The following is a 26034-nucleotide window of genomic DNA, read 5'->3' as shown; positions in this document are numbered from 1 at the left end:
CCTCACTGATGAAGCTTAGCTTGGCTGGGTAGGTTATCTTGGTTGAAATTGTTTATCTTTAGGACTTGAAGATAGGGCTACAAGCTCTCCTAGCATGCAGGGTTCCTGAAGATAAATCTGCTGCTATTCTGATTGGTCTTTCCATGGTAGGTGATCTGGCCTTTTTCTCTTGCTGCCTTTAGGATTTTTTCTTTTGTGCCTACTTTATTTAGGCAAATTATTATGTGTCTAGGAGTTGGTCTTCTCATTTGTTGTCTTGCGGGGGTTCTCTGAATCTCTTGTGTTTGAATTTTTGTATCACTGATTATGAGGGAAATTTTCTTGAATGATCTCGTGGAAAGTTTGTTCCAATGTGGTCTCTGTTTCTCTTTCTGCCTCAGGGAGTCCGATTAGTCTTAGGTTAGGCCTCTTGAGGTAGTCACTCATCTCTTGAAGGTTTTGTTCTGTCTTTTTTAGCTTATTTTCTGTGTTTTTAAGAGTTTGGGTTATTTCTATATTTTGGTCCTCAAGCTCTGAGATTCTTTCTTCTGCTTGGGTAATTCTGCTGTCCATGCTTATCAATTTGTTATTTATTTCATTCACAGTATTCTTTATTACTGTTATCTCAGATATCAGCTCCTTCCTAGTTTCTTCTTGTGTCTCCTCAATTCTTTTTAATCTCTCCATTATTGTTTTGATATCTACATTTGCATTTTGAGACCCTTCATTCTGGGGACTTTTCATTGTTTGTATTCCAAAGTCAATTTTCTCAGTGTCTGCTCTCCCAGGCGTCTGGGAGAGACCCATACTCTTCTTTTGGTTTTTCTTCATTTCTGTAGATTTTTCTCCCTTTACCCCTTTCCCTCCCCCTCTTCAATTCTGTTTTTGAGGGAAGGTGGGGTTGCTTTTATTTCTCTTCTGCAATGACCTGTTCTTCCTTATGAGGGTCTTCTGGTTTTGTTCACTTTTCCCTCTGTTTTACAGTCTGTCTATTCAGCAGTTTGCAGTCTTGGTCCCGAGGCGCAGGGGCTGGAGGTGGTGCTGGGGGTAGGCGACCGCTGGACCGTGACCAAAGCCATCTAGGCGCTGCTGGGTTGTTCCGGGCAGGGCATTCTCGTCCTGAGTGTGGGGGGCGGGAGCGTGACGGAGCTGGGATGGGGAAAGGGGTGCGGGGTGGGGGTGAGGGGAACGGGGAGGAGGAGGAGGCCGCGGGAACGGCCGCAGGCTCCGCACCCACCACGAGACGCTCGCCGACTCACTTGTATTGTTTATGATGAGAAATATACTATCAATCTTATCTTTGTTCCTCTATAAAAAAAAATATGTCATTCTCTGACTGCTTTTAACATATTTTCTGTCACTGGTTTTAAGCAATTTGACTCTATTGTGCCTTGATGCAGTTTGTTGTGCTTAGGGTTTGCTGAGTTTCTTGAATCTTTGGATTTATGATTTGCATTATGTTTGAGGAAATTAATGTGTATTCTTCAATTTTTTTTGTTTTTCTTCTACTTTCTTTAGGAGATTCCAATAATTTGTATTTTAGGCTTATTGAAGTTGGCAATCTTTAGTGAAGTATGACTTGCAGGTCATTTTTGCTTTTTCAGGAGCCTGAGAATAACTTATGCAACCAGTATGAGGAGAAGGTACGTCCTTGCATCGACCTCATCGACTCCCTGCGGGCCCTGGGCGTGGAGCAAGACCTGGCCTTGCCAGCCATCGCTGTCATTGGAGACCAGAGCTCAGGCAAGAGCTCTGTGCTAGAAGCTCTGTCAGGAGTCGCACTGCCCAGAGGCAGCGGTAAGAACTTATACTCTGTATGAGTCTGCTCAGGCTGCCATAACAAAATACTACAGAGTGGCTTAAAGAACAGAAATTTATTTTCTTACCATTCTGAAGGCTAGATGTCCAAGCTCAAGGTTGTTTCTCCTGAAGTCTTTCTCCTTGGCTTACAGGTGGCCAACTTCTCACTGTTCCCTCACATGACTTCCTTTTGTGAACAGGCAGCTCTGGTGTCTGTTACCTTCTTATGAGGGCATCAGTTGTATTGGATTATGACTCTACCCTTTTGACCTCATTTAACCATAATTACCTCTTTAAGAACCCCTGTCACCCAGGCTCAGTGGCTCAGCCTGTAATCCCACGCCTTTGGGAGGCTGAGGTAAGTGGATTGCCTGAGCCCGCGGGTTCGAGACCCATCTGGGCAGCGAGACCTCATCTCTACAATAAATTTAAAAAAAATCAGCCAGGCGTGGTAGTGCATGCCTGTAATTCTGGCTACTTGGAAGACTGAGGCGGAAGGATCACCGGAGCCCAGCAGGTCGAGGCTGCGGTGGCCGGGAACGGCCACTGCACTCCAGTCTGGACTACAGAGTGAAACTCCAACTCAAAAAAAAAAAAAGAACCCCTGTCTTTAGTTGCGTCACATTGGGGTTAGGGATTCAACATATGAATTTAGAGGGAGCACTATTCAGTCCATAACACCATCTCTTTACACATTTTTTGTGTAAGTTGTTTGTCATTTACAGTTTGTGGAAGATCTGAATAAGCACATTTGGGTCCCCCAGTCCAGAACTATGTGAATGTGGGTGTCTTTCCTAAACCCCTTCCCAAGAGGTGACCCACCATCTTGAGAGATAAAGATTGGTGCTCTGGTGGGTGCTGCTGTTTGAGTTACAAGGCTGAGAATATTAATGAGGGCTTGAGGAAAGAGGTCAAACCTGGGATAGGTCTTGGAATCCAGGTTAGACATGGTAGAGAGGTAGGATTAAAAAGGAGTTGACAGTGGGAAGTGTTGTAAGGTGAATGGTATGCCAGTATGTCTTCTTGATAGCCTTATTGATAGGTGTAGGGAATGTATGTTGGGGGAATAATGAAGGATGTTTGGATGAATTTGGGAAGTTTCCCACTGCAATTCCCAATCTGAGCTGATGGAAAAACATTGCAATGAGGCAGAAAGACTAAAGTGGTGCCTTTCAAGTGGTAATAAGCAAAAAGTCACCTGGGATACATATTCAAAATGTATATTTTTTTTAAATTACCCCAGACATAATGCATCTGAGTATCAGAAGATGAGACCAGAAGATTTTCAGTTTTAGATGTCTTCCCAGATCATCAAATAAAAGTTTGAGGGCCTGGTGCTGTGATTCACACCTATAATCTCGCCACTTTAGGAGGCTGAAGTGGGAGGATTGCTTGAGGCCAGGAGTTCAAGACCAGCTTAGGCAACATAGCGAGACCCTAGCTTTACAAAAAATTTAAAAATTATCTGAGTGTGGTGACACATGCCAGTAGTCCCAGCTATTCAGGAGGCTGAGGTAGGAGTGGATCGCTTAAGCCCAGGAGGTCAAGGCTGTAGTGATGCCATTGCACTCTACCCTGGGCAACAGAGTGAGACCATGACTCAAGAGAAAAGAAAAAAAAAAAAGATTTGAGAACCACTGGACAGAGGCATTATATAGAACTTTTAAGACCAGAGCACTAATGCGGGTGTGTCCTCCTAGGGATCGTGACAAGATGTCCACTGGTGCTGAAACTGAGGAAACTTAGACATGGAGAGGAATGGAAAGGCAAGGTCAGTTATCAGCACATTGAGACTGAGATTTCAGATGCATTGGAGGTGGAAAAGGAAATCACCAAAGGTAAGTACCCCATGTTTGTTTGTCAGCCCCTGTTTGGGTGCCTGGTTGGGGTCTGCCTGTGACTGTTCCCACTGCTGCCTTTCTGGGCCTGGGTTCATCCCTGAGGACCCCTCCCTCCTCCACATCAGGCCCCAGCTCCTTTGTACTTTCTCTTTTTTTGGTAGAGACAAGGTCTCGCTATCTTGCCCAGCCTGGTCTCAAACTCCTAGGCTAAAGCTATCCTCCCACCTCAGCCTGAGATGACAGGCATGAGCCACTGTACTTGTCCTTCCCCCTCCCCTTTTTTTTAAACCCCCATTAAGACCAGCACATTTGGACAAAATCTGATCTCAATAATTTATTGCTTAGTATGAAAGTATCTGAGAATAATGTGAATTTTACAATTTAAAACTTATCTTCAAATATGAAGGATCTGTCCCCTATTCAAGAGTTTTTCTACTCTGTATATCAGATGGAATCGGAACCAGGATGGGAGTGAGGGGGTTCCTTCCCCTGTTACCTTATAAAAAGGTATCCCAAGCTGCTGACCCCATCATTGAACCCCATTCCAAAACAGTGTGCCTTTTCCTCAACGAGGAAAGCTCAGGCTAATTCAAGGCAGGTCTCAGTAAACACAAACTGCAAAAATCAATCTGAAGCAGTTGGAAGGGGAAATAACACTAGCCGTATAGGTAAGGACAAAAAAGGTGATACAGCAGCAGCTGTGAGAGAAAATGACATCTTCCTTATTGTCATAGCATGTCACATGGTTAAGTTCCAGTCATTTGAGGACAGTACTGAAGCTGTGTGAAACGATACTCACCAGTAGGAAGAGACTGGCTTAGCTTTTGTCACGATAGGAGCACTAATTAACATTTCTTGACTGTTTTATAGAAATAATGTTATACACAAGCTGTGATTTTGTAATATTTGGGATGAGGTTGCCTACCTGTGGCAGCAAACTCAAAATAACCTTGTATATCAGTCATTCTTGCTGTGTAACAAGCCCACCTTAAAACCTAATGGCTTAAAATGTTTTTCATTGCTCATGAGTCAGTGAACTGGCTGGGAAGTTCTTCTCTGGGCTGGCTTTGCTGGGGCCAAGGGTCTAGCATGGCCTTTGGCTGAGATAACCAAGCCTTCTCTCCATGTTGTCTCTTATCCTCCAGGAGGTTAGAATGGGCTTTTTTATGTGATGGAAGGGTTCCCAGCAGTGAAAGAAAGCAAGCCTTGATTTGTAGTATGTCTACTGGCATCACATTTTTAAGATCCTATTAGCCAGAGACTTTCTTTGTTTTTTGTTTTTGTTTTTGTTTTTTGAGTAGGAGTCTCACTCTGTCGCCCAGACTGGTGTGCAGTGGCTGCTCCCGGCCACTGCAACCTCAACCTGCTGGACTCCGGCAATCCTTCCACCTCAACCTTCTGAGTAGCCGGAATTACAGGCACACTCTACCATGCCCGACTGATTTTTTATTTTATTGTAGAGATGAGGTCTCACCGAGTTGCCCAGGCGGGTCTCAAACCTGTGAGCTCAGGCAATCCACTCACCTCAGCCTCCCAAAGCGTGGGATTACAGGCTGAGCCACCAAGCCCAGCTATGGACAGACTTTCTTAGTGGAAGAAGTTGTTATGTTAAGTAGCATACGTACAAGGATGGAAGGGACTATTGATGCATATGTGCAAACAAATTGCCGACATAGTGGTTTAAACAGTGTGGAAGATCTTATCTTTTTCTGTCTGTCACATATAAGTCTAGAGCTAGGCAGACCAGTGCTGGTTTGAGGGTTCCAGTGTCAGGAACTGAGATTCTTATCTTGTCTCTTCATTGTTTGCAGCCTCTGTTCCAAAGGCCCTCCCTTGTTATTTCATCAGCAAACCCACATTCAAGCCAGTTATGGCTCAGATGAAGCTAATCCATGGCAAAAGGCATATCCCTGCCTTTTTTTTTTTTTAATAAAGATGTGGGGTACAATTCAGGTTTAGGTATACAAACATTGATTATGCAGGCACCCTTATTGATGAGGTATACCCCTCCCTCCCCTAACAGTTTTCCTCAACTGCCAATCCCACCCCTCCTCCCCTGACAGTTTCCCATTATCGCCAATCCCTTTCTTAATAGTATTATAATTGTTCAAGGTCTGCTTATGAGTGAGAACATATGGTACTCTGTTTTTTATTTCTGTGATAGATCACTGCATGTGATTGACTCTAAATTCATCCAAGTTGCTGCAAAGTCCATATGTTTGTCCTTCTTTATGGCTGCATAATATTCCATTATGTATATGTACCACCTTTTTTTTTTTTTTATCAGTCCAGCTTTGATGGGCAGTATGGTTGGTTCCATGTTTTTGCTATTGTGAATAGAGCTGCAACAAACATACGTGTGCAGGTATCATTTTTGTAGAATGATTTGAGTTCCCCCGGGCATATTCCCAATAGGGGAATTGCTGAGTCATAAATGCAAATCAGAACCACATTGAGATACCACTTAACCCTAGGAAGAATGGCCATCACTAATAAAACATTCAACAACAGATGCTGGCGAGGATGCAGAGAAAAAAGAATGCTGCTACACTGCTGATAGGAATGCAAACTAGTACAACCTCTTTGGAAGACAGTGTGGCGGTATCTGAAAGAACTAGAAATTGATATCCCTGCCTTTTTAAGCGTGGTTTCTGGAAGTTGCACATAATATTTTCACATGCTCCGTGTGGGCCAGAACCCAACCTCATGACCACATCTCAGGTGAATGCACATTGGGGAAACAATTAGCAGACTGTGTCACACATGCCACTATTGTTATTGGATGCAATCTAAGTTTCAGGTTTGTATCGAACATACCAAAAAGACATTCTAGATATAGAAAAGAGTAAAGTGGTATTAGCTAATGATTTGATGAAGCAAATTCACAACCTGAAATTTTCATTAGTAAGGAGGAATCTCTTAATGGAATAGGAATAGCCAGTACTCATCTTGGCTAAAATGATCAAATTCCCCCATATAACTTTCCAGTTTATGTTTTAGGAAGTCCCATGTATTGTTGTTTGTGTTCGTTTTACTTTGTCAATCATTTTCTGCTGACATCGATAGGAGAGATTGAGGTTTGCCACCAGGAAGAACTTCTTGCCTCTACTCAGCTTTGGGCTGACATGGGGCAGTATCTCTACAGACAGTACTGGATACCAGTAGGGAACATACTGAGTTATCCTGTTAGGTCCTGCTAGCTACAGTCACAGAAAAATGAATCTGCTCCAAATTGTATGCTTTTAGCCATGACTTGCAGAGAGTAGAAGGTGCTTTCAGAGTCACTGTCATGAGCCCCTGCCATCCTAACTCTGTTTGGTTTTCTTTGTTCTCTCTTTTCAAGCCCAGAACGTCATTGCAGGGGAAGGAATGGGAATCAGCCATGAGTTAATCAGTCTGGAGGTCAGCTCCCCACATGTCCCGGATCTGACTCTTATAGACCTTCCTGGCATAACCAGGGTGGCTGTGGGCAACCAGCCCGCCGACATTGGGCGTCAGGTGAGAGGTCAGACTCCATTGTGACCTAACCCTTGGCAGGACTGGAGAGGAATAGGGGTGCTGCATTAGCACAACAGTGAGCATAGGGCTGAGTTTTGAAGGGCAAGTATTTGGAGACATGAGTGGGGAATTTGGAGAACACTTTGGCTGAGATCCCCTCCATTGAGATTGATGAAAGTTTCTCCAGAGAAAGTGAGGCAAATAGGTAGAATTGGGAACACATTTTATGTGTGTTTATTTTGTATTTTATACAATGACCTGTTTTGGTTGGAGTTACATTTTTGTGGCAATCTAAACACATGTGCATTAGGAAAGGGCATTATGTGGGAAGAGAGAGTATTAGAAATAAGTGTTGGGCCAGGCATGGTGTCTCATGCCTCTAGTTCCCATGATTTGGAAGGCTGATATGAGAGGATCACTTGAGGCTAGGACTTCAAGACCAGCCTGGTCAACAGAGAGAGACACCATCTCTGCAAAAATAAAAATAAAATAGGGATGATGTCTGAGTATCAGTGAATCTCACTTTACAGATTAAAGATTTAAGGAGTGAATCAAGCAATTTTTTTTTGGTCATCTTATTTTCCACTGTGACCATCAGACCCAAGGTCTTAGGGGATAAGTTAATCAGCTAAAACTTCATAATTTTCTTTGAGCTCATAGCTCTGTTTCTGCCAACAAGAACTTACTTTCTCATCTCTGGCTTGAAAGGTGCCACCAGGTTTGCTTCTGTGGGTTCATTTCTCCATAGTTATTTCTTTGGGAGACTCTTAGGGCCTGAAGCAAGTGCAAGGTGAGCCCTGTCTCAGCCCTTATTCCCTTTGGCCACACTCACACTTCACCACCTCTCATTTTCTCACAGATCAAGGCACTCATCAGGAAGTACATCTACAGGCAGCAGACGATCAACCTGGTGGTGGTCCCCTGTAATGTGGACATCGCCACCACAGAGGCACTGAGCATGGCTCAGGAGGTGGACCCTGAGGGCGACAGGACCATAGGTGAGAGGGGGGATCCTGCACATGGTAGGTGATGTGCAGTGGAAAATCATCCCTGGAATCCTAATGAGTGTTGCTCAGCATACACAGGGTGTGGGGACCTGCTAAGGTGGCAGTTTAGTGTCCGCTGAGGCCAGGTAGCATGAGCCTTTTGATTCTTGTTGGTCACAGGAGACCTCACAACCCTTATCTACCTGCTTAGGAAAGGCACAGTGGGTTCAGAGGGCAGGACAAGTCAGGAATAAATCATGTCCATGAAGATGCATTTGAGACAGAAGCCACAGACAAACTATGAAGAGACAGACAAACTATGGTCTATTTGTACAGTGGATTAGGAAGGTGGAGCTCAGGGAGGACCTATGGGTGCTCGTAAGGGGTTTCCCCCTCTTCACACACAATGCCCTGCAGTTCTCTGTAGATGGGTCTTCACTGGCCCCTAGGTCCCTTAGCAAAGGTGAGAGGAAACCCCAGGAAGCCGGGGTCCATGGGCCTGGTGACCAGAACATTCTCTAACCAAGTCTCTGGCTCGCAGGAATCTTGACAAAGCCTGATCTGGTGGACAAAGGTACCGAAGACCAGATCGTTGATGTGGCACGAAACCTTGTGTGTCACCTGAAGAAGGGCTACATGATCGTCAAGTGCCGGGGTCAGCAGGAAATCCAGGACCAGCTGAGCCTGTCTGAAGCTCTGCAAAGAGAGAAGGCCTTCTTTGAGGACCACCCACATTTCAGGTCTGGTACCTAGGTTTCATCACGGGTAGACACACTAAGGATGTCAATCCTTACTGAGGAAAATGGCTGCTGTCTAAAGCAGATACTTAGGGTGTGTGTGTGTGTGTGTGTGTGTGTGTGTGTGTGTGTGTGTGTGTGTGTACCTCAGCAATGGCTAGGAACTTGTCTGGAAGAATAAAAGGGGAATTCACAAAGTATTTCAAAAAAAAAATTACAAATCAATCAAAATAAGGAAGGGACTGTCTACAATAGTTTATATAGTATGGTGTTAGATCTGGAATAAAAGCATAAATAGAACAGAATACATAAAAAAGTAGAAAGCCCAGAAATAGACCTGAATACATATATTTAATAGATGATCATTGCAGCATTTCAAATTAGTGGGCTGTATCAGTTTATCAGTTAGTGACATTGGGATAATTGTTTTATTAATTAGGAAAAAAATACACTTATTTAACACAGTATATCAAAATCAATGTCTGTTGAAGTTTAACATTAAATATAAACATTTTTATAAAGATAAAAAAGAATCATAGCCTCCCAGAAGAAAATGTGAATGACTAGTTTATAATTCCAGGTTGAAGACCTTTGTAACCCCCATACCAGAAGTAAGTTTTTTTAAAGGAAAAGACTGATAAAGTGGTCAGATTTAACATAATGAGAATGTGTAGATTAATAAACTTCTTACATTCAGTTCTCCTAGAAGCCTGCAGAGAGGCATTACTCAAAACTGCAAGAGTGTCAGACAGCATTCTGCATGACAGCATTATCTTATTTTTATTTATTTATTTTTATTTTTTGAGTCAAGGTCTCATTCTATCACTCAGGCTGGAGTGCAGTGGCACGATCATGATAATCACAGCTCACTGCAGCCTCAACCTGAGTAGGTGGGACTACAGGCACATGCCTCTGTGCCTGACTAATTTTTTTTTTTTTAATTTCTCATAGAGAGGTGGTCTTGCTACATTGCCCAGGATGGTCTTGAACTCCTGGGTGCAAGCAATTTGCTTACCTTGGCCTCCTAAAGTGCTTGGATTGTAAGCATGAGCCACCATGCCTGGCCTATAGCAGCATTATTTACAGTAGCCAAAGGTGAAACAACTCAAGTGTCCATCAGCAGCTGGTGGATAAACAAAATGTGGTCTATTTATAAAATGGAGCATGATAGGAAGGAGATTCTGACCCACCACCATATAGATGAACCTTGAGGACATTACACTGAGTGAAATACACCAGATATAATAGGATACATATAGTATGATTTCACTCCAGTGAGGTCCGTGGAGTAGTCAGATTCATAGAGACAAGAAAGTAGAAGAGTGGGTGCCAGGGACTGGGGAGGAAGACTAAAGAATTGGTTTTTCATAGGGACAGAGTTTCAGTTCTGCATGATAAAAACGTTCTAGCCATGAGCGGTGATGATGGTGGTACTACAGTGCGAATGTACTTAATGCCACTGAACTGTACACTTAAAAATGGGCTAAAATTGTCAATTTTATGTGATGTGTATTTTATCACATTTTTGAAAAATGGACAGGTGTAGAAACTGAAGCTTAGGTATAAGTGTACTTTCACCAAAAGGCCTGGAAATTCATTTGGCCCTGCTGTCTTTATCCTAAAAGGTCCTTTAAAAATGTGGAAAACCCTGTTGTAACTCACTGTGTGAACACAGATTTGGGTAAAATGAGGAGGTGCTTGTCTTCCTTCCTCTAGACAGCCCATGATTTAAATTTTTATCCTGGGCAAGGGTGTGTCTCTTTCTGTTTCATATTCATTCACACACTTACATAAATATGCATCAATATGTTTTTATATACCTATACCTACATGAAATATGTGTAATATATATCACACATAAAAGGGAGTGTGTGTTATGAAAATACATCTATAGGTATGGATGTGTATTTTGATGAAGACCAATTCTGTAGTCAGATGTCTTGAGACACTTTTATTATATTCGCTGGAAGGGATCATTTCACATCATTGATGAAATATGCAAGATTGCTAAAATTTGTCCTAATTCCGTTTAATCCAGTTCTGAATATTAGTTGGGTACCTATTGCAAGACATTTCACTCAGTTGTAAGTAGCTGGAATTTGCTTTGACTTTCCCAGGCAGTGGAATACAGATTTGCATGTTCTGGCCATATAAAGACGGGATTCTATTTTGTGTTCTCTTGCAGAGAACTTCTGGAGGAAGGAAGGGCCACGGTTCCCTACCTAGCAGACAGACTTACCACAGAGCTCATCACGCACATCTCTGTAAGCACCCATAGAGCTGCCTGTTGTCTGAAAAGAATCTTACACACTCAGAGCTGAAACTTGCTGACTTTTAAATGTTGCTACACACACAGATGTCCTAGGGATCTTGTTAGGATACGGATTCGGATTCGGTGGGTCTAGAGTGGTGAAGCCTGAGATTCTGCATTTCTAGCAAGCCCCTGGGAGATCTGGATGTTGCTTGTCAGAAAACCACACTTTGGGTGGGATGCTGATAGACTATCTCAGCTTGGCCTCAGTAAAAAATATCTTACATGCATTCTACTAACTCTGTCTTTCTCATTGCCAGCCACTATTATAATGTCTTAGCCACTGTGTTGAACAAATTTTTCATTTCTAAAAGCTCTCTGGGCTTCTTTTTCAAACTTGCCTGAACATAGGCTCTTGGTTTTTCAAGTGTTCAACTCGGCACCAGAGTTCAAGGTCTTCCACAGTGCCCAGAAATGAGGGTAGAGAACAGGCTTGTTTCTAGCTGACAGTGATAATGAGAGTGGAGAGTGGAACTCTTTGGAGTCCCACCTTTATGCAGAAAGAGGATGTTTCGTTATTAGACCCCCATCTCAAGCAAGCCCAGGGGAATTGATTTTTTTGCCTCTGCATCAAGTCAGGCTCATACACTCAAATTCAAGTTTTCCTACCTAGATAAGTGCACTTGAGGCCGAATTTGGCTTTGTTGCTACTTTCTTCTTGAGTCCCTGGGTGGTTGCTGTCATTAACTTATCAGCTCACAGATCCATTTAAAGGGGCAGCTTTTAACATTTTAGCCAGCATTTTTAGATATTTTCCGTGGACGGGTGAGCCAGCATGTGCAGTCAACCATATTTTTAGAAAAATAAGTCCTTGGTAACTTTTTATCTTTTAAAACAACATATGAGTTGTTGACTCTGAAATTATTCCAATTGCCACTTTTTCAGGACCTGGTAGGCAAGTGGATCTTTCTAATCTCCCTAGAGAAGGTTTATGTGATCTGATCAGAGGAGGAATTGCTCCTTGGGTTATCCTATGGGGCCCGGGAACCATGCAAAGTGGGTTCCTCAGTATGGTTCCTGAGGCTGTTTCGAAGTGGGGAATGGGAAGACCTGGGTAGAAAACAGTGCCTCGAATTAACTCTCTCCTCACCTGGAAAATCTTCCTTTTAGAGGAAGCCAGAATATCAAATGGCCCATGCAGTTACTCAGCAGAAGGAGACCCAGAACCATCTTTTCATCCCCTGACCATAGTTATACATTACCTTGATTTTTTTCTCTCCATTTTCCTCAGAAATCTATGCCCCTATTAGAAGAGCAAATAAAGGTGAATCACCAGAAAATAACAGAGGACTTACAAAAGTATGGTGTTGACATACCAGAAGATGAAACGGAAAAAATGTTCTTCCTGATAGATGTGAGTATCATCCACTGCGTTGAGTTGGAAAATCCCAGACATCATTGTCAGAAAAGGGATGTGTGCCTTTCTTCCTTCACTCCCCCAAAGCCAATCCCAATGCATGCTGTCTACAGTTACTAAAAGGGAGGAAAACAGTTGAGAGGCACTGGGAGGGAATGGTGTGAGTCTGGAGGGTGGCGTCTCCATGAAGGATGGTCATGTTTCATTTCATTGACTCTTGGTCATCCACATCCCCAGAATCTGTAGGTAGTAAGGGCAGGGATGGGATTTTCTGGTCTCAAAGCCTCTTCTTTCCCAGGATTCCAGAGTGGACCCTAAAGAGGTGAGGAATGATTCCCCCACCCTCAACATACATACAGCCTCCAACTTAGTACTATCATGTTGAAAACTAAGTTTTAACTTACAAATTTTGGGAGAGCACAAACACTCAGACTATAGCACTGGGTCAAGGTACTATCATGAACCTGATATGTTGGGTTGAGACAGAAGAGGTGAGGCAGTTGATGAGGATGGGTGGAATAAGGACACAAACTCCTTTTTGTCTTTGAAAGATCTCTGCTTAGACTGATGTTTATCTTCTTGACAGAAAATTAAAGCATTTAATCAGGATATCGCTGCTTTAGTACAAGGGGAGGAAACTGTGGAAGATGAAGACACTCGGCTGTTTACCAAACTCCGGAATGAGTTCCAAAAATGGAGTGTTATAATTGAAAAAAATTTTAAAAGCAGTGAGTGCCTTAATCTCTTTGTCCTGCTATAGCAAACTGACTTAGACTGCGTATTTAGAAACAATAGAAATGCATTGCTAACAGTTCTGGAGACTGAAAAGTAAAAGGTTGAGCCACTGGATGATTTGGTGTCTGGTGGGAGCTCATTCTCTGCTGCAAAGATGGCACCTTATAGCTGTGTCCTCAGGTGGCATAAGGGATGAACAAGCTCCCTCAACCTCTTTTTTTATAAAGGTGCTATAGGCAGACCTCAGAAATATTGTGGGTTCAGTTCCAGACAACTGAAATAAAGTGAAGGTCACAATAATACAAGTCATACTAATGTTTTGGTTTCCAGAAAATATAAAAGTGAGGTTTATACTATACTGTAGTCTAGTAAATGTGCAGTAGTATTATGCCTAAAAAATAAAGCACATAGCCTTATTTTTAAAAATGTTGTTCCTTAAACATGCTGACACAGAAATATGAGTGAGTACTTACTGTTGGAAAAATGACAGACTTGCCCAACGCAGGCTTGCCAAACCTTCAACGTATAAAAAGTGCATTATCTGTGAAATGCAATAAAATGAGGTATGCTTGTAATTCTGTTCATGACTGCTGACCTGATCACTTCCCAAAGATCCTGCCTCTTAATACTGCCATGTTGGAGATTAAGTTTCAACATACGAATTTTGGAGTTGTGTCAGTCACATGTCAGTTATGAGTCACAGGGAGAGTTTCTTAACCTCCAGCTCAGTAATTTTCCATTCCCTCATGCCTAATCTAGCTAGCTTGTCTCAACAGGTACAGGGTTTCCTTGAGTTGATGGAAGTATTCAGGAATTAGACCATGGGGAGAGTTGTACAACATTGTGAATATACTAAAAATTACTTTTAATAGGGAGAATCGTATAGTATGTGATGGATATCTCAATAAAACATTACTATGGGAAAAGATCTCCTGACCAAAAGGGGGTATGAGACTACCATTCCTGATTCATTCTTCAAATAGAGGATCCAGAGCCCTTCTTAACTTCCATCCCTGGTTGGAGTGCCTCTACATAGTCTAGAAAGAAAAAAAAAGCATTTTATACAGTCAACAGTGATACAGTGTTGCATTAGTACAATTTGATGTGCCTAGTTACTCTAGTATCCCATCTACTTTATAAGTACTTTCTACTCATACTGTTACACATGCCTATGGGTTGTATAGTTGATTCCACTGAGTGTTCATATTAATTGCTACTTTATAAAAGGCACACAGTCTGGGTAAAGAATATATTCAATTATGGTACAAATTTTTTGGTGAAAATAAAATAAAATTTACAGTAGTTCATACTCTAGTACCTTTTCAAGAACATGTCTTAGTTGAAGTTTCTGCATTTGTTGATTTCTGCCTTATACCCTAGCTCCACACTCCCCATATTGAGATAACTAAGGAAAATAACCTTGAGATTTATCATTTTACTGCAATCCCTGAATATTTTTCAATGAGCAAACTAGATTTGATTTGATATCCTTTTTTTTTATAGTTTTCTTTTTTTTTTTTTTTTTTTGAGTTTTGGAGTCTCACTCTGTCGCCCAGACTGGAGTGCAGTGGCCACTCCCGGTCACTGCAGCCTCAGCCTGCTGGGCTCCGGCGATCCTTCCACCTCAGCCTTCCAAGTAGCTGGAACTGCAGGCGCACGCTATCACGCCCAGCTGATTTATTGTAGAGATGAGGTCTCGCTGCCCAGGCGGGTCTCGAACCTGCGGGCTCAGGCAATCCACTCACCTCAGCCTCCCAAAGGCGCGGGAGATATCCTTTTTTTTAAAACCACTTCTATTTTTCAGAAAGTCCCGAATGGTATTGTGTTTAGAAAAATCTGCAAGATTGTTTTTGGAGAATAATTGAAAGGTATTATTTTCTGTTGTAGGTTATGACCTTATGAGTAACAAAATCCATAAATTTGAAAATCAGTATCGTGGCAGAGAGCTGCCAGGATTTGTGAATTATAGGACATTTGAGTCGATCATAAAACAGCAAATCAAAACCCTGGAGGAGCCAGCTGTTGACATGCTGCACAGGGTGACTGGTGAGTTCTTGGTTTCACTTTTAGTCATTTCATTTCTAGGGCAGAGAAAGGTTCAAACCCAAGTCAGCGCCAAACTTAGGAGCCCTGTGTCAGGAGTAGAGGACAAAGACCGCTACTGTGGTTGCTTCACATTCTCAAAATACTCTGTTTATTTGAACACTGAGAAGTAAGGTCAATTGTTAAATAACTGTACATGTAGACTTGATGTCAGCATTCTAGAGTAGAGTAGGAATCTAGGATGGTGTACCTTGTCATGGATTGGTAGGGGACCATGTCCACACCCTTCTTGAAATGCTTTGCTTCCTTGGTTTTCCTGATGTTATTGAATCCATTTTCTTCATCCTCTCCTTAACTGACAATGTCTTACTCAAACTTTAATGGTCTCATTTTAGCAGTAATGAATAATTCTTCATTGGTCCATGAACTAAGGTGCTGGAGACAGCCTGAGAACAGCTCATCCAGTGATGAAATTTTTTAGTGTTTTTGTATTTTTTTTCAAACAGATAATGTGGACATTCAGATTCCATTGAGAGATTTAAGAGTCATTTGACAATTTTATTATAAAACATAATATATTTATAATTTTCCAGAAGTTACATTCTTTGCAGCTATTTATACTTAGAATAAAAAGCTTTAGGCTTAATAATTATATACCAAAATCTGTAATTGTGTTGTCTTGGTCAATTGTACACTCTTAATTCTGTCCAGAAGTAAGTTTGTAATAATACTTGGAGTCTTAAGTCATACAAAAAAGTTTATGTATATATAATATATGACATGGTGAGTAATAAAAGATTTTCAAGTATAAATATACTGTACATTATATTATGATAAAATTCTGTGAAAAAGTAGAAATAGGAGTTTCAAAAATAAAGAAAAATAACGTAAATTTTTTTATCTAAATAAGAGCTTAATTTTGTATTTCTTTTCATCAGGTAATGTGGACATTCAGATTCCATTGGGAGATTTAAGAGTGATTTGACAATTTTACTATAAAATATAATTCAGCCGGGCTTGGTGGCTCAGCCTGTAATCCCATGCCTTTGGGAGGCTGAGGTGAGTGGATTGCCTGAGCCCGTGGGTTGGAGACCCGCCTGGGCAACGAGACCTCATCTCTACAATAAATCAAAAAATCAGCCGGGCATGGTAGCGCATGCCTGTAGTTCCGGCTACTTGGAAGGCTGAGGCGGAAGGATCGCCGGAGCCCAGCAGGTCGAGGCTGCGGTGGCCGGGAGCGGCCACTGCACTCCAATCTGGGCAACAGAGTGAGACTCCAACTCTCAAAAAAACATAATTCATTTATAATTTTCCAAAAACTGTATTCTTTGTAACTACTTTTATTTAGGCTAAAAAGTTTAAATGTCAAACATTTGCTGGGGGCATATGCTTTAAAGTTTTAAATTTTAAAATTCTTCAAGTGAGTTCTCAAGAGAGCATGCCTTTCTCTCTGTGGTAAAGAGGAGAAGAAGAAAGGGAGGGAAAGAGTAAGCTTTGCTTCTTACCATGCTATCTTTATATTTTTTGAAATCTAGGAAGAGTACAAATAGTCCCCTCAATTTCAAACTATTTTTTTCTCTTTGACTAGATATTGTCCGACTCGCTTTCACAGACGTTTCAGTGAAACATTTTGAGGAATTTTTTAACCTCCACAGAACCGCTAAGGTAAACCCAACAGTGTGTTATTTTTTAGAAAAAAATTAAGCCTGACACTAGAGAGAGATTTTTTTAAATTAAGACCATTTCAACTTTATTGTATAGATTTGGAGAAGCAAATAATACAGCTCACTTGTGAATCTTACTAATGTCTGTATAAAAGCAATGAGATCAAGAGAGAATTTAGAAATAAACTATTTAAACTCATCAGAACAAGAGATCCACAGTTAGTCAGAAGATTATCACATCTGATGAAAATGTCCTCAAATTCAGAAACTCATTGAAGAAGCCAAGTGAAAAAAATGATATCTTTAAGAATGAAGAAAAAGACAGAAAATGAGACATTCCCATACCCCCAACCAGGGAGACAGTCTGGGCCAAGAGACCAGACTCATCCACTCTGAAAAACAGGGCTCCCTGGCACAGATGGAGAAACAGGCCCTGTCATTCATGAGCTGTAGGTCTTTGTACATGCTATTGCACTGGCCTGTGCCTCTGCCCCCCCTCCCCATGCATAAAATGGAACTAATAAGACCTTTAGTAGGTTATGATGAACATAGAAGAAAGTGTTTAGGACACATCTAGCATCGTGCATTATGCATGGTGGCTCTCGCCAAGGTCTGGAAGTTTCCAGATGTTCTTTGTGTAAAGTTTCTCCTCCTTGGCTCTTTGGTCAGGAAGTTTCTCCAAACCCCAGGAACATGAAACATAGAATTTGACTGACTTAAGTTTTGCCCCCTCTTCTTATCCCTTTAAACTCTGATGGATATGATGCTCCTTACCATTAGATATCAAAGCCCTTGAAGAAAAAATAAAGTACTTAGTCATCATCCTGAGACCAGAGTCTATGCAGGTTCCCAGGGCCTGGGATGGGGCAACTGGTCACCAATGTGGCTAAGGCTTCCCAGCAGATTTGGACCCTCTGCCAGGAGTGGACATCCTGACTTAGATAAGCTGAGGTAGGGCCAAGAGGGCTGCTTCAAAGAAATGTGCCATTTCACTCAAGTTGGGAAACCTGATATTTGTGGACTTTTCGATGACCTATCTTCCTATGACTCAGGAAATCACTTCTTGAGGAAAAGTGAGCTGTGTTTCTCTTTTACCACAGTCCAAAATCGAAGACATTCGAGCAGAACAAGAAAAAGAAGGTGACAAGTTGATCCGACTTCACTTCCAGATGGAGCAGATTGTCTACTGCCAGGATCAGGTTTACAGGGGTGCGTTGCAGAAGGTCCGAGAGAAGGAAACAGAAGAAGAAAAAAGGAATAAAAGATCACATGATTCGTTCTTTGAACAAGACTCTGAAAACTCTTCAATGGCTGAGATCTTTCAGCACCTGGTTGCCTACCACAAGGTGAGTCTGTGAATGTCACAGAATGGCAGTTACATGGAATTTCCTTTTCTCCTGAATGCCTCTCTCTTGAGTCTTGCTCTCTCTGGAGTTGACCATCAGTCAGCTCAGTTGTTCAGGTCTTTGTTAGTCTCCATAGAAGCAGTTTGACTTCAGATAGACAGAAGGGGCTGTGGCTTAGAGCCACTATCATCTGGTTTTGATTGGCTGTGTAGCTCTGGCCAAGTTACTTAACCTCTCAAAGTCTCAGCCTTCTTGTCTGCAAAATGCTGTCTCCTCCTAGATTCTGGTGACTGGTCCATGAGACAACATGGACAAGTTCCTTAGCACAGTGTTGGAATGCAGTGGTAACTCACTAAATGGAAGCTATCACATAGATACATGCTTTGATTGACACCACACATTTCAAATCACGTGATGTGCAGGCTGATTCATCCTGGGGAAAGGAGTTGGTGACACAGGTACAACTCAGGTAGAGCTATGGGTCTGTGTATAAATCTAGGCAGGGAAAGCAAGTGTAATCTCTTGGTTTACCAGATGTCCTCATCACTTCACTATTTGGATGCTGTAAGGCAATGCTTCTCCAACTCCAACCTGCAGGAGGCCTCCTGGGGGTCTTGTTGAAATGCAGATGTTTATTGCAATCTGAGATGTGACTGAGCTTATTTCTGATAAGCTCCCATAGGACACCCATGCTACTTGATGGTGACCACATTGGGGACAGCAAGATTGAAACCAAGGGTCAATTCCATTTCTGCAGACACTGGGAGCAAACACTTAAGGCTGAGATAGGCCAGCACAACCACCTCTCCTACAGCCATGCTCAGCACCTGTCTGCTCTGGTACTGCCTCATGGAATGAACCATGTGCTTGAGAGTAGGTGAGGCACACACATACTCAAAATCCAAAAAGTAGAATGAGTGACAGAGGCAAGTGGGTCTCCAACCAACCTTTTCCGAGCTGAGCAGCTCCCCTCCCCAGCTTGCCCTTCTTCCCTGCCCTCTGAGGGTGACTCCATGCACTGGCAAGCTCCTCTGTGTGCACATTGTGTAATTGTTTTTACACCAAGGAGAGCAGAGCACACATGCTGCTCTGCACCCTGCTTCTTGTGCTGTGCCTTGGAGGTCACTCTGCTTCAGTGCCTGTGGTGCTTTTCATTGGCTGCCACTCTATGGCTACGGCAAATTGAAGCTGTTACCTCTATTAATGGTCAGTGTTTGTTGTCAGTCTTTCACTAACATAGGGTGTTACCACGAATAGCTGTGTTCGTCCATCATGTATCTGGAAGCATAAGTTCCTAGAAATGAGATTCCTGGTGTACTTCTCAGGGTTGTGACAGGAAAACAGAACCAAAGGTAGATGTACTTAAAGAAATTCATTTCAACTGAGTGCAGTGGCTCATGCCTGTAATCCCAGCACTTTGGGAGGCTGAAGCAAGAGGATTATCTGAGCTCAAGGGTTTGAGACCAGCCTGGGCAACTTGGTGAGACCTCATTTCTACAGTAAATCAGAGAGTTAGCCAGGCATGGTGGCACATGCCTGTAGTCCCAACTACTAGGCGGCTGAGGTGGAAGGATCACCTGAAGCCAGCAGGTCGAGGCTGCAGTAACCATGAGTATGACTGTGCAACAGAGTGAGATTCTGACTCAAAAAACAGCAGCAACAACAACGAAATTTTAAGACATTGGCTTATGTGATTGTGGGGCTGGAGAGTCCAGAATCCCAGGGCAGGCCAACATGGAAGGTAAGCTGGAAACTGAGGAAGGAGCTAAGGCTGAGTCCACAGGCAGAATTTCTTCTCCCTCAGGGAAACTTCATTTTTGCTCTTAAGGCCATCAGCTGATTAGATGAGGCCATTCAAAGCATCAAGAATCATCTCCTTCATTTAAAGTCAGCAGATTATAGATACTAGCCACATCTACAGAATACTTCCATAGCAATACCTAGATTTGTGTTTGATTGAACCACTGGAGATTGCAACCTAACCAAGTGGACACATGAAACTGACCACCACACCTGGGGAAAGGATAGCTTGTTTTAGATTGGTAAATACTACCCATAGAAGTCCTGCTTTCTTCTACACTTGCCAATTTAGCCTGCGCTAAAGTTGCTGGGTTTTGTCTGACAGTCTAATAGGTGAAAAATGACATCTGGTTGTACTTTTAATTGGCAGTGCTTATCTGACAGTGAGGCAACGTGTCTTTTTGTGTGATATTTCTGTTTCTTGCTCAGCAAACTGTCCATCCAGCAGAAGCTCCTGGCACAGTGAGATATTAGACCTTTGTGATTGGTAATGCAAATATTCCAGTTTGTCATTTGCCTTGTGACTGCATCTACAGGGGTTTTAGACCATGCTAAAGTTTTCTAGATTTGTGAGTTGGATTTAATCGTTTCTTTTGGAGATTCTGTGATTTTGGTCATACTTTTAAAAGGATTTTGTCTGAGATGATAAACAAAGTCTACAATATTTTCTTCAGGTACTTTGTTATTTCAACTTTTATATTATGCTGTTGATTGAATGAGGCAGGATCCAGATGTTAGCAGTTGTCCCTGAAAAACTGACTTGTCCCCACTGGTATTGGACATACCCCGTCATATGCTCACTTTCCCTCTGTGTTTGGCCTTTGTCTAGACCCTGTCCTCAGTCCTGCTGGTTTTTACTTCCCCATTGATTAGTGTCCATGTGGTTATGCTAGTGCATCTCCACACAGTGCTCCACCGTGTGATACAGCTAGCACCCTCGCATAACCCCTACTTCCTTCCTTTTCTCGTTGTGTGAAAATATTCATAGCATAAGTTTACCAACTTAACTGCTTGTATGCCTATGGTTCAGTGACATGAATTTTCCCTTCGTGTCACCATCACCACCATCCACCTCGAGGATGTTTTCATCTTCCCAAACTGACACTCTGCCCAAAACACTAACTCCCTACTTCCTCCCCAGCCCCCGGCCCCTCCGTTCTATTTTCTGTCTCTATGACTCTGACTGCTCTAGGAGCCTTACCTAAGTGGAATCAGATAGTATATTTCCTTTTGTGACTGACTCATTTTACTCAGCATCATATCCTCATCTGTGCTGTAGCCTGTGTCAGATTCACACCTTTTTAAGGCAGAATACTATTCCATTGATGTACATTGTTTTTATCCATTCATTTTATCCACAGACACTTGGGTTGTGTTACCTCTTAGCTGCTATGAACATGGGTGTACAAGTATCTGGGCCTCCACTTCTTTTGGTGTAGTCATTTTCTGCCTATTTTCACTTCAGTGTAAATTTTAGAATTAGCTTGTCCAGTTTCTTATGAACAGACAGAACCGTTGGTATGTTTATTGAGATTGCATTCACTGCATAGGTCTCAGTGAGGAGAGTTGACATCTTTCTGAAATCAAGACTCCTGATCAAGGATACCACAGATCTTTCCCATTTTCAAGGCTTCCTTTGGGAGGGGAGGACTTGAATTAAGAGGGCCAGCACCAAGCCAAATTAAGTGTGTTAACACTTTCTTGGCATAGCGAGTACATATTTCAAATGCTTATGCCTATATATTTTCTCATTTTTTGTACTATAAAGGAGACTTTTCTCCCGTATCTTCTGTTTGTTGGTAGATTGGATTTTTGTATGGGGGTACCCCAAAACAAATGGAATTATCTTTTGGAGGATGAGCCCCTTGTGTTACAGGCTTCGCCCCTCCCCCCACTAGGTAAGTGTTCTAGGAACCTATTAGCATCAGTGCACCAGCTAGCATTGTTGAAAGAGGCTGCATTTGGCTTCAGTTAATTTCTTCCCTCTTTTTTTTTGAGATTCTTTCAAGTGTTTGCTCATTTCATCATGGGTAATTGACAAGCACACCTGCCCACACTGCTGAATGTTCAGCAGTTTCTGACCAAAAAACGGCATGAACACTGTGCCGTACCCTCCCTATTCACCTGAAAGGGAAATGTTTTGCTGATGTGGAAGAGGTGAAACAAAAAATGTCAGAAGCACTAAAAAGCATCAAAATTAATGAGTTCAAGAACGGTTCTAAGCAGTGAAAAAAGTGTCTTGATAGGTGTGTTGCATCAGAGAATACTTTGAAGGTGACTGAAGTTTAAACGTGTAAGAATAAGTATACAATGTTTATAAACAAATTCAATTTTGGGGGGCATCTCCCCACCCCACCGCATATGAGCTTTATCTCTGACTCCTATGTCAGTACTACCTACCACCCCCTCATCCCCAGTTCTCTTGTCCAGTTTCTTATGAACAGACAGAACTGTTGGTATGTTTATTGAGATTGCATTCACTGCATAGGTCTCGGTGAGGAGAGTTGACATCTTTCTGAAATCAAGTCTCCTGATCAAGGATACCACAGATCTTTTCCATTTTCAAGGCTTCCTTTGGGAGGGGAGGACTTGAATTAAGAGGGCCAGCGCCAAGCCAAATTAAGTGTGTTAACACTTTCTTGGCATAGAGAGTACATATTTCAGATGCTTATGCCTACATATTTTCTCATTTTTTGTACTATAAAGGAGTCTTTTCTCCCGTATCTTCTGTTTGTTGGTAACTTCTGATTATTGTGGCTTTTTCCAGGGAGCACTCACACCACCAGTACACAATGATGCCTTCACTTGTGCCCTATCTGTGGCTCCAGCATTGCTCCCAGTCGCCTTCCTCCTGCCTGTTCCTTGTCTCCTGGCCTCCATTTCTGTTTGGAGATGGGCTCCATCCCTCACTCGCTCTGGTCTCAGAATACTCTCCATGAGCTCCATCTCTGTCTCACAGACTAGTTCCCTTAACAATAACTGAGTACTTATTATGTGGCTGGCATCTTCCTAAACTTGTGTATTTTTTTTTTTTTTTTTGAGTTGGAGTCTCACTCTGTCGCCCAGACCGGAGTGCAGTGGTCGCTTCCGGCCACCGCAGCCTCCACCTGCTGGGCTCCAGCGATCCTTCCGCCTCAGCCTTCCAAGTAGCTGGAACTACAGGCGTGCACTACCACACCCGGCTAATTTTTGATTTATTGTAGCGATGAGATCTCGCCTGCCCAGGCGGGTCTCGAACCCATGGGCTCAGGCAATCCACTCACCTCAGCCTCCCAAAGGTGCGGGATTACAGGCTGAGCCACCGAGCCTGGCTTAAACTTGTGTCTTTTAACTCATTTAATCTTTTTAACCATCCCTAAGGTTTTAATATTATCCCTATTTGACAGAGAAGGAAACTGAGGCATAAAGAGGTGGTGAAACTTGCCAAGGTACCAGTGTATATCAGTTTCTCAAGACATTAGCCTATCATGAGATAGAGAAAATTTTCACTAATAGATGGGACTTTGGAGGAAGAAAGGAAATGATAAAAATTGTGTACATATATTTGACTTAAAGGGTTTCTTTCTGTGGCTTTGAAGGCCCAGCATCTTTTCTGCTAAATAATTTGAATGTTGATTTTTTTAAAAAGAGAGATTGAGGCTGGGTATGGTGGCTCATGGCCATAATTCTAGCACTTTGGGAGACTGAGGCAGGAGGATCACTGGAGTCCAGGAGTTTGGGACCAGCCTGGGCAACATAGCGATAGCCCATCTGTATTTTTAAAAAGAAAAATAAAAAGAAGTTGTAAAATCTTTTCAGCAGAGTTGCACATAATTTGGAAATGTGGTTGTTGTATTGTCTGTCCATTTACCTTTTGGGGGCATATTTGACCCTCTTCCCAGAAGTACTTGTTTAATGGTTGTAAAAAGCTGATAGAAATATGGAGTCCCAGCCAGATGTGATGGCTCACATCTATAATCCCAGCACTTTGGGAGTCTGAGCAGGATGATTGCTTGAGCCCAAGAGTTCAAGACCATCCTAGGCAACATAGCAAGATCATGTCCCTACAAAAATTTTAAAAAGGCCAGATAGGAGGTACTTGCCTGCAGTCCCATCTACTTGGGAGACTGAGGCAGAAGGATCACTTGAGCCCAGGAGGCTGAGGATCTGGTGAGCTGTGATCATGCCACAGCACTTCAACCTGGGCGACAGAGTGTGACCTCAAAGAAAGAAAGGGGGGGGAGAGAGAGAGAAGGAGAGAGGGAAAGAAAGAGAGAAAGAGAGAGAGAGAGAGAGAGAGAGAGAGAGAGAGAAAGAAAGAAAGAAAGAAGAGAGAGAAAGGGAGGAAGGAAGAAGAAGAAAGAAAGAGAGAGAGAAAGAAAGAAAGAGAGAGAGAGAGAGTCTGGGCCCTCTACGTCTTTGTGGTGAGGTCAGGGTCTCTCAGTTGCAGCGTTCCCCTCAAGCCCCCTATGAACTGTCCTTTCCTTCCAGGAGGTCAGCAAGCGCCTGTCCAGTCACATCCCCTTGACCATCCAGTTCTTCATTCTCCAGACTTTTGGGGAGCAGCTGCAGAAGGGCATGATGCAGCTTCTGCAGGAAAAGGACACTTACAGCTGGCTCCTGAAGGAGCGGAGTGACACCAGCGAAAAACGGAGATTCCTGAAAGAGCGGCTTGCGCGGCTCACACAGGCTCGGCGCCGGCTTGCCAAATTCCCTGGTTAATCGGGCACTGGATCCTGCCCCAGGGAGAGGAGGCCCCACACCTCTCCCTGGAGCTGGGCTGTGTTTATTTAGTCATTCAACAGGCACCATATCTGACACTCAGTAGTCAAACTTGAGGGTCATGCTTATAACTTAGAGGGTCACAGTCTCTGCTGACCCATTAGCTGATGAGGACTTAGAAGAAGCTGTGGAGAACAAGCAACTTCCAGCTAAGGTGAAGGATACACATGGCTTAGATGGGGTGGATGATGCTGCTTTCCTGATTGGAAACATAATTTCAACTCGGAATCGCTCCTCCTCTCGGAATTCTCCCTTTTTCTTAGTCAGAAACTGATGCATGCTGAACACCTTAGAATGCTCACTCCCTGGTTTTGTAATGTCCATTCCTGAACCCAGTGTTTTAGGAGCATCAGTGCCATGTATGTGATTGCTTAGGAGCCCTGTCACCTTCACTTGTAATAAACTCATTTCTAGCACACATTTCTCTATTGTGCTTTGTGTTTTGGGGAGAACCCTGGAAATGACAGCCAACAGGCATGGAGGGGAGCACGTATCAGGCAGTAGACCTGCCCCCATGGCAGGGCTCCTATGAGGAACGAGTGAAAGAACAGAGTCTGGTGACTTCCTAGAGACTGGAGGGAAATATGAGAAACAGACTTTAAAAAATGGAACAGAATATGAAGCTGACAGCACTGTTTATAATGTGCACTAATCACATATCAAGTTTGTTTAGTCACTGGGTACTGGGCATGGAGTTAAAAAAAAAATACTAGGCCAAGTCTAGAAGAGATGGCCCAGTACAACTTTGCATGCAGATGCTCTGACTGGGGAGTGTTCTGGGAAGCAGACAAGAAGGAATATTCACCGTGAATCGCCCTGGAGGAGAATTTAAGGACTAAACTCTGACTTTTTTTTCTCTTATCCAAGTTTCTAACTTGGAGACTTGGAGAGTCATGCCTGCTAAGAACTCACCAGATGGGTTTTATTACCCTATTACTCTATATACTGAAGTTTGTTCTCCAACTTGACTCTGACATAACATCACTTAACAGATAAGGAAGGAAATCAATTTTATGACCTGGCAAAGCTGTTTCTTGGGGACTCTCAAATCTGGGCACCATATCCTCTACTGATTTCCAAAGTTTATTAGACAGGAACTACAAGTTGCCAGTCAAGAAATCCTTAAATCCACCTATAACCTGCAAGCACTTGTTGGAAATATCTCTCTTCCCTGGG

At 42.7% G+C, this 26034-nt stretch overlaps 1 protein-coding gene across 1 annotated transcript; it reads left to right on the top strand.

Moving 5' to 3' along the window:
• Positions 1 to 1583: 1583 nt before the first annotated feature.
• Positions 1584 to 25278, top strand: LOC103271092 (interferon-induced GTP-binding protein Mx1-like; the record flags this gene model as incomplete). Its single annotated transcript, XM_008068564.2, has 12 exons — positions 1584 to 1776; positions 3480 to 3617; positions 6964 to 7118; positions 7978 to 8116; positions 8646 to 8844; positions 11027 to 11105; positions 12384 to 12506; positions 13096 to 13237; positions 15132 to 15290; positions 16876 to 16952; positions 18052 to 18297; positions 24568 to 25278. Coding segments are annotated over 12 exons (1881 nt in total), but the record flags the coding sequence as incomplete, so codon positions are not given.
• Positions 25279 to 26034: the final 756 nt, after the last annotated feature.

The sequence above is a fragment of the Carlito syrichta genome, unplaced genomic scaffold, assembly GCF_000164805.1.
Source record: "Carlito syrichta isolate Samal-C Ts95f unplaced genomic scaffold, Tarsius_syrichta-2.0.1 Scaffold311201, whole genome shotgun sequence".
NCBI lineage: Eukaryota > Metazoa > Chordata > Mammalia > Primates > Tarsiidae > Carlito > Carlito syrichta.
The sequence above is the reverse complement of the archived record's forward strand: the minus strand, read 5'-3'. Positions and strand labels throughout refer to the sequence as shown.